The following is an 8689-nucleotide window of genomic DNA, read 5'->3' as shown; positions in this document are numbered from 1 at the left end:
GAGCGCATCTTAACATGTGTATAATTTATCAAACAATATATTATATCAAACTTTTTTCAGTCTACGCGTGTATGCTTAACCTATTATTAAAATCTGTAAAATTAATGTATGTAGCTACCAACTTCAAAAAGTTACTAAAAAAAAATATTAGTAAAGCTTATATTAAATATAACAAGCAATTAAGGTTCCATGGGTATAAAAATTTTTATGAATACTTATGTCTTTGCAAATTGAGGCTTTTTGATTTTTGTTAATGCTGCAATTAGAAGAAAGCAAGAGAGAATACATTCCAAAACATTATATCTAGCAAATTAAATCCATTGGGCAACCACTACTAAGTTTTATAAAATATTATATTATGTTACCTATGAACCGAAAATGTATGCTTTGTAAATCTTACTGAAAAAACATTAAATTTAAGAAACAACTGTTTTTACAATAACCTTTATAATAGCGCGCTCCAAAGGCGAGCTACAACATTTAGGTGCAACAGAGTAGCAAGTTAATAAAGCTATGCTTCATTTGTTGATACTACAGCTACACAATGCTAACTGTGAATAGTGAGATCTAAGTGAAGGTAGATAGTTTTTAATATGAAAATATGTAAAGATTGTTCTTCCAGTCTCAACTAAAGCGGTTACAACCTGCCTTGACAAAAACTAAGAACCCTTAATGCAAGCGAAAAAGGAATTGTCCAACAATACTTTAAGCTTAAAATATTGAAACAAGCGATTCTAAACTATTTATTATTGATGCATTGACAAACAGAAAAGTTAATACTACTGTCTTCCCTGTATTATTTCCCTTTTCGGTGGAACTTTGCGGAGTCAAAGGTGTCGACATGGTCATGATTGTAGATACAGAAGGTACAGCTTCAACAAATGATTTGGCTGGTGTTTTAGGTGTTTATTGGGAGTCACATTTATTCAAAACAAAAGCAGTAATTAATTCTCTTTGGCCCTCATGAGAACAACTGACATCAGGAGTAATATTATAGATAGAGGTGTAGAATGAATTTTTTCCTTTAGTGTTATATTTCTAAAGATAATAAGTAGCGTTGTGACAAAAAAAATTTAACAATAATAACATAAAGAGTGATAAAATGATTATCGAGCAATAGGAAAAAGCATATTTTTAAATTCTAACTAATAACTTTTATAATAACTAGGAGTAATAAATTTCAGAGGTCTAATAGTTATTTTTTAAAACGGGTGTTGGCTTCCGGTAAATAAGGAATTAGAAGTAAGAAAAATATATTGTGATAGTGTATAAATATTTTTTAAAGCAAATATACAATCGTAAAAAAGACTATTATAAAGCGTGTTACATACAAATCCATCAAGCCGTTTAAGTTAGAAAATGCAGTGTTCCACAGTTTCAAAATCGTTATCGTTGTGGTTCCTTAATAACTAAAAAAAAGCGTTATTTAAAGCGCAAACAATATTTATTCGAAAGGTAAGTAGGTAATGTTTACGTTAGCCTTCTATATTACATAGTTTATAAAATACAAGCTCTTTCTAAAGACTAAACAAATAGCCTACTGCAACTTAAGATATATTTCCTATTTTATAAGGGTTATAATATATATAGTACAGGCTGGTAAGACTGCTTAAGTTGAAAAATAATCGGCAGCTGTAGATTTCAGGTTATTATTATTATCTCTAAATTTATTTAATATAATATATATATATATATTTATTAGATATATAAAATACCGGTTATATAACTTACAAAACGAGTAAACTTAGAAGATTTTTGTATGTGCCTCTTTCGATTGCATTAATGCTGTTCAGGGCAAGACTCCTTTAAAGATAGGTTTAACTTATTTATCTATAGGATTTTTAATTTTATAAAACAGCGCTGTATAACTCGTTTTAACAAATTAAAGTTAAATAAGTATACTAACAATATTTCCGGAGCTGTTAGCTTGTTAAAAGTCTTTTCAGGAAGGGACATAATTTTGCTAACTGCAAGATTTCTATTTATAACAACGATATAAAGTATAAAATTTTTACTAACCTACAAACTTTATGTAGTAAGGATTTGCTAAGCTGCCTAATCTCAATAATTTGAGCTGGAAGGGCAACTCAAATATTGAGTTTGCAGCTGTAATACCCATCAACTTACAAGTTTGTCTAAAATAATACGCTAAAGCAGAGCTGTACCTCGAGCGAAAACCAGAACCTTGAAAACTGATATACTTTGAAATATTTCTTTAATTAAAAAGATATTAGGTAAGGACAATATATAAGAAGTCTACTTAAAAAGCAACATTCCCCTAACGACTGCACATAGAAATCTAATTTTAATAGAAACTTTTGAAATTATAATTATCCAATCATTTTAGTTTATACTCAGGATCAGAGAATGAAAATTTGATGTTAATAGGCAATTCAAGAAAAAAACCTATTTTTAATCAACCATTACTCCTGTGGATGTGGTAAAGTTTGAAAAACCAGTAATATTATTAACAAAAAATATGTATATAAACTTTATTTAAAACAACGAAGGAAACCATTGAAAAGTTTAGATCCAAGATTAGGAAAGAGAACAACCAAGTTATTCCCCAAGTTCGCACGTATTAATATTTGCAAAAGCCGTGAAAATTTTAATAAATGCACGTGCACATTGAAGTATGAGAAAGTATTACAGAATGCTTTCCTTTACCCATCTTCGTTTTAAAGCTAAATTCTTCTACTTCTTAAACAGATTAAATTTCTAGATGAGATGACGGTATGGCTGCTATCATCATAAATAATATAATTAAAACGCTTTAATGAAAAGCTTGAGAAACTAGTGATTGTACAGGCGAACCAAGTTCCGCAATCAGGAGAATGCTCTAAGCGGGCTGTACCTTTGAAAGCTAGCACAATTGTTTAACAGAGCGATCTTGATAAAACTTGAACATAAGGTCCTTCAGGCTATTTAGCTTTCCTCTTTGCATCATGTTTTATTAAGGCACCATTAGGATAGTACCATTCGATTAAAGTTGACGAGAATTTATATGTAATCGAGAGCCCAGTATACGACTGTTTGTTCTGGGTAATTCTGAGGTAATTACGACTTTAATGCCAGGTTCCCCCATTTAAGGGTATGTTGTGCCCCTTTTAGTAAAGTAACATGAGTACGTTATGCATTCTCTTCGTTTGTGGTAGCGCCAGCCTGAAGACGGTTGGGTCAATTTTTTTAATATTAATTAATGACCAGAAGGTTTTAATATTTCTTTGGTTTGACAATACTAAGCCCCCTTTTACCAATGCCTAATCGCTTCCGTTTGCACGACGTTCTTGCTCAAACTGAATAGATTTTAAGCAAGCTCTTAGCACAGCCGGTAGATACATTAAAATATTAGTTTTAACATATGTTCCTAAATCTCAGGAATGCGAAAGTACAGTAGTATCAGGTTGGAAAGGGACTGTACTAGGCCAAAAAGGCGTAACTCTAGTAGAGTAATCAAGAAAAAGTTATTCGACTCATTCATCATGAGGCTAGTTAAAGAAACGTCTAAGATCTTGTTACAACTTTAAAAGAGTCTTATGTTCAAGGGTGGAAATGCAAAGAATAGACTGACCTCGCTACCCAAAACTTCAAAGAAACTGAGGATTTCCAACGGAAACGATATTCTACTTAAACCCGTAAAGCTGAAACAAGATCTTTGCAGAACAATCAGTGACGTCTTCAAACGTTATGGCCTTAAAAACTGGAATAAATTGACATATTCATTAAATAAGGAAGTTAAATCCCGATTCAAAGAAATACCTATTACAACATCTATCGATATAACCTCCCAGAAATTTTTTGGAATGAGTTTCAAAAGTCTGTACGGTTTGGATGAGGTTTCGTTCTCTGGCAGATGCCACAATTCTAGATATAATTGAGATCTTTATCTCCGTTCTGGTCAATGAAACTCGGTATACCTGTTCACATATCATGAAGATTCCATAATGCCCACCCAAGATTTGGAAATTCTGGGAAGAAATGGTTAGCTCACTTTTATAATATAAGACCGAGTTCGTAGATGTAAATTAATTGTGGAATTTCCTTTTCTTTTTAAATCGGACAACTTAAAAATTGTGTCAGCAGAAGTTATGCAAAAATATATTTCCATTTGGACTTGCCATCTGAAAACAATCAAAGGGGCCCGAACAATTAACGTGTTGAATATTCTATGATAAGTAGACGCGGCTGGTAGAATTAAATTTGATCTCGAAGTTATTTAACCATGTAAAAAACATACTTTTGTTAAAAAAGTAAATGCTTGTAAAGGTACTACAGAAAAGTAATAAGGTAGTAACTATCTACCCAAAATTCCGAGTTTATTATTGTTAAATCCTTTTAGTTTCTGAAAAATATACTTTTGCTACTGTTTGCTAGCAATCTCAGCTTATAAATTTTTTTTTATCATATAATATAAATATATTTTTTTAACGTATTATTTTTTTCTTTTAATAAGTGATGAATACCTTTTTGAAGAGAGCGTTCTTATTATTAGAATTTTGACTTAAATTTTCGTACTATAGCTTAGTTAAGTTTTCTCCATCAGAAAAATTACTATCTCAATTTTAACACAATATAAAGAATTCTAGCCGTATCAGTACACAATACAGTGCAGAAAAGGTTTATATAAAGAAAGACGTAGTTTAAATTTTCTTAAATAATGCCCACGTAAATTTTAAAATCGCCGTAGGCGATTTTCTCTTACCTGCTTAAGAGTTGTGTGAGAGTAATTATAAATTAATTGCTTTGTAATGAGAATGGGATTAGCGTGTTACTTCCATTATTACTCATTGTAACCCCCTCTTCCGTAAATTTTTTTTTAAAAATTAATAAGTATTATAAAAAAATTACTCAATTTTTTTTAAAAAAAAATAACATAATAAACATTAACGCTCTTCTTGTTTCAGGACACTCTCAAGTTGAGTGATACGTTTGAATTCACCTTGCAACGCGCTGTACAAAACATGTTCAGTATAAGCGTTCTAATAAAGAAATTAGCTTTAGAGTGGGTGCGAGCAATAAAAATAGAGGAAATACTTCAGCCTTTCTCAAAAGTCCTCTTAGAAGTAAAACTGCTTTGTGGCAGTAGGGACGACCGGCGGCTGCACTGTACACTTTGCTGAGCCTCAAAACAGACTCTGCCAGCTTCTCAAAGAGACTACTCAATAAAGTTGAGGCCAAGAAAAACGCAAAGTTTCACAACAAGATTAACTTTTCTTCGTGTTCCCAGCTTGATGCTGAAAGTGCTCGATAGGCTCTTAATAAAAAGTCGACTTCCTGAGAAAAGCACATAGCAGTATTTCAAGAGCTCAGAAAACAAAGGACTACCTTGTCCCAAACACCAAGGAACGAGCGCCAGTGCGCAGAGCAGCCAGAAGCACGGGTCGGTGATGCCTACATTGCCGATGCATTCCAGCATTTGAGAAGTTTTTTCAGTAAGTGTGTGCCCTGAAAAAAGTTTTTTAAAATCTTAATGAAATATTAATAAAGAAAAATATAATAATAAAAACAGTCGACGCTATTTATTTCATATTGCCGCGCCCTTTGCATAATCAAGTCCAGCAAAAGAGTCAATTGCTACAAGTGCAGGAAAAGATGGATGCGCAGAACACCAAGTGAGGAAATTACCGGCAGGTTGTCCCATTTAGTTCGAAGGTTGACAATTTCGGAAACAGCCTCAAGGCACGTGCACACGTCTTCGAGCTGAAGGCTGACGGTAAGTAGGTTTTCCCAAATTCTCCAATGAGAACGGTTGCATTTCAGACCTTCCTTATAAGCAGTTTGCGCACCATTACTACAGTTAAGTCGCTATTAACAAAATAACATATAGAAAGCGTTGACCCTCACATTTCCTCCAGCTTAGTCAATACAGCGCCGAGATTGGACCAGGCCTCTGCATTCTGTGCAGAGGAGGAATCACGAGACGCACTACTGGCAAAAGTGTTGCAGAAAAAAATCTCTGTCCAAAGAAAGGACGTGCCGGAACGCACTGGCTGCCAGCGGCCACCTCTTGCAGAACATTGCCGCGCAACCCAAACTAAACCACGTTTCTAGCATCAGAACATTACTTAGTAATAAAAGCAAAGTGCCAAGAAACCCACGAGGGAATATGGGATTGATATTAAGAGCGGTCTGAAAGCACTCAATGCACCTTTCATGCTGGCCAGCCTTCAGATAATGACGCCCCAGAGATCGCATGGCTCTGGTGTACCGATGGCCTGCAATTCCGAAGTTAGCGAGGCGCAGGCAGTGGTTAACAGATGGCTAGTACCGGACGTTTCCCAAGCAGTTTCATATTCGGAATGGTCCCCGGTGATATCGCCTATTGAAGCAAGATGAGGGGCATGCGGAGTAAAGCGTGTCATCCGCAACATGCCCAAGTAACAACGCATGAGCGGCGAGTCCTCCAATGCTAAACGGCACCGGATAACGGCTAAAGCCTTCTCTGTTTCTCCAGAAATGATGTGACTTTTTACGACATCCCCCCATAATTCAAGGCCCTCGAAAAGCTCACGTGCGCTCCTGGAGCAGCCCATCGAGAGCAAGAGATATCCCAGCTCTCGCTAAAAAGACCTGTCAGATGAGCACCAACCAACCGCGGTTGTCGGTTACCCTTAAAGAATGGTTTGGCGGGAAGGCGAGGGCATAGATAAACTTTATGCGCTCTGAAACAGGCCCATCACTGTACTTGGTGTCTTCAAACTGATCTACTAATACCTGACGAGGATGGACTGCTCAGGTCTAGGTCAAGACAAGCAATGCCGATTAAAAAAAACCTGCAACTGCAACGCAGCTCGCTCTGCTTTTTTCATATGCTTAGCCTCCAGTCGCGACGCAGTAGTAGTGCAAATGCACAAATCATCCAGTTATTGTTATTTTTTTCTTCTAAAACTCGCTGGGGAGCAGTATTAAAACCATAAAACTTTTACATAGTGAAACAGATGTTTACATTAACGTAAGGAAACATCTCATCAGCCGTAAGTCCATGCACTGGGTTGGTGTTCTTTACGTTTACACTGCAAAAAGGAGCAACTTTATAGGAGAAACTAAGAACCTTGGTTCTTCTGTACCAGGCAGCTAAGACAATAAGCTGGTCATAGAGGCCGAGAGAATGGTGCGGGATTTCCTCCTCGTAACAAATACTGGAATACAGCGTGTCACTCTCTAAAGCCACATCCTGCGGACGGTGTCCAGGTTCCTCAGGGACGCAGCTCTCTTGTAAAAAAAAATTAAGAAGGTAAAAGAGGAATATATTTTTTCTAGAAACTGTTGTTTTCCACAAGTAACGTGAGCTGTGGGAGTGGCGCGCACTGATATTTGGTACGTTTGCCGAGAAACCCGGTCAACCTCAAATTTAGGCCATTTAACGCTTTTGCTTTTTCGAGAAAAGTCTTATCCATTGGCGCAAATTAATAAGGCAGCAATAGTATCATATAAAACCACAGCAACCTGCGCCTCAGTCACGTCATTGTACTGGTAACAGGCACACACGCACTTCAGCGATAATAAGGTTGTAAGCTCTTTTCTATTATAATGTAGAAAAACAGAAACTTTAACTAAAGATTTATGAGAAAAAGGAAACCTGCACGGGATCTTTTGGATCCAGCTAGAAGAGAGCGCTAGAAAAAATGAGGAGTAATAAGCCATAAAGCGTAAAAATCTACTCACCGCTTTCCATGTGACCAAAATAAATATCACGGAAACTCTGAACGTTATGCTCAAGCATCCTTTGATGAAATAGAAAAGCACGGGCGCGCCACAACCCTGCAGTCTTGGACAGAGTAGAATTGTATGTTAAAATAATAATAAAGGCAGAAAATTAATATAGTTACTGAAAAAATAGGCAATAACGACTCCAAAAGTGCCTCTGCTAATAGAAGCAAAAAAGGTGAAGTAACTAAGCGATAACAACTCTCTCCACATTTCTCTAAAAGCGCCAGACAATCCTTATGTAAGACCTAAAAGAAACACACTTAGCTTGCGATAGTGTAGACTAGCCACTGTTATACTTCTGTAGGATAATTAGAATCAAGCTTAATAATATCTGTGAAGTTAAGTTTAAGACCAGGTCCAGTCCAATTTTCCTATAAATGTGTGGCAGGCAAAAAGAAACGTATTTAGTAAACGAATTAAGTGCTTGGACGAAAGCTTGAAGGCAGGCTGCTCCCAATATTAAAACGTCAAAGGGATTGTTATATACAAGAAATAAATTTAACCTTTTAGGTAGGTGTATAAGGATTTCTACAACATACTTTAGTAGAAACTACAAAAAAAACTAAAAATAAAAAGTACCTTTTATATTTTTACTATCTTTAGATAAATATTCAAAAAAAATCTAGGGCCACTGAAGATTTTAAAAGCTCTCTGTAATTTGACTTTTTAAAAGATTCGAAAAGTGTTTGAGAGAGCACTAGGATAAGTAGTTAAAACTTTTTGGGAGTTGAAGATTCGAAATATTGATCAAATAAACCTGGTAGCTTCAAAGTTGGAGGAAGATCATAATCAGGGAAGAGTAAGGACAGTTGGAGATCATCGCCTATATCACAACCCTCCACAATATTAACCGCCATTTACATAAATACTTTTTTTTTTATACCAGAACAAACTCTGTCGTATACAAACACTAATCAAGAACAATTTCAACAGCTTTCCTAATATAAGGACACCAATGTTGCGGTGTCAATCCTTGCTT

The 8689-nt window shown here is 35.5% G+C and overlaps 2 protein-coding genes and 1 long non-coding RNA gene across 3 annotated transcripts; all 3 read right to left on the bottom strand.

Moving 5' to 3' along the window:
* Positions 1-760: 760 nt before the first annotated feature.
* Positions 761-2093, bottom strand: LOC135120723 (uncharacterized). The gene is made up of 5 exons (XR_010278705.1): positions 1907-2093; positions 1732-1803; positions 1594-1661; positions 1332-1409; positions 761-1038 (listed from the first exon to the last, which is right to left on the bottom strand). It is a non-coding gene; the product is annotated as an uncharacterized LOC135120723 (long non-coding RNA).
* Positions 2094-4844: 2751 nt separating this feature from the next.
* On the bottom strand, positions 4845-6317 carry LOC135120725 (tetratricopeptide repeat protein 27 homolog). Its single transcript, XM_064045061.1, has 9 exons — positions 6269-6317; positions 6099-6215; positions 5845-6047; positions 5626-5791; positions 5508-5574; positions 5326-5445; positions 5210-5274; positions 5035-5155; positions 4845-4979 (listed from the first exon to the last, which is right to left on the bottom strand). Exons 2-8 carry the CDS (start codon positions 6153-6155, stop codon positions 5147-5149), a joined length of 687 nt encoding a protein of 228 aa, XP_063901131.1. The 5' UTR covers positions 6156-6215; positions 6269-6317; the 3' UTR covers positions 4845-4979; positions 5035-5146.
* Positions 6318-6626: 309 nt separating this feature from the next.
* LOC135120727 (tetratricopeptide repeat protein 27 homolog) lies at positions 6627-8075 on the bottom strand. The gene is made up of 10 exons (XM_064045062.1): positions 8007-8075; positions 7830-7955; positions 7666-7768; positions 7580-7603; positions 7447-7517; positions 7265-7388; positions 7068-7212; positions 6947-7013; positions 6774-6892; positions 6627-6714 (listed from the first exon to the last, which is right to left on the bottom strand). Exons 3-9 carry the CDS (start codon positions 7721-7723, stop codon positions 6806-6808), a joined length of 576 nt encoding a protein of 191 aa, XP_063901132.1. The 5' UTR covers positions 7724-7768; positions 7830-7955; positions 8007-8075; the 3' UTR covers positions 6627-6714; positions 6774-6805.
* Between the last annotated feature and the right edge of the window lie 614 nt (positions 8076-8689).

The sequence above is a fragment of the Zophobas morio genome, unplaced genomic scaffold (genome assembly GCF_036711695.1).
Source record: "Zophobas morio isolate AGI-343-1 ecotype UQ-CSIRO unplaced genomic scaffold, CSIRO_AGI_Zmor_V1 ptg000414l, whole genome shotgun sequence".
Lineage (NCBI taxonomy): Eukaryota > Metazoa > Arthropoda > Insecta > Coleoptera > Tenebrionidae > Zophobas > Zophobas morio.
The sequence above is the reverse complement of the archived record's forward strand: the minus strand, read 5'-3'. Positions and strand labels throughout refer to the sequence as shown.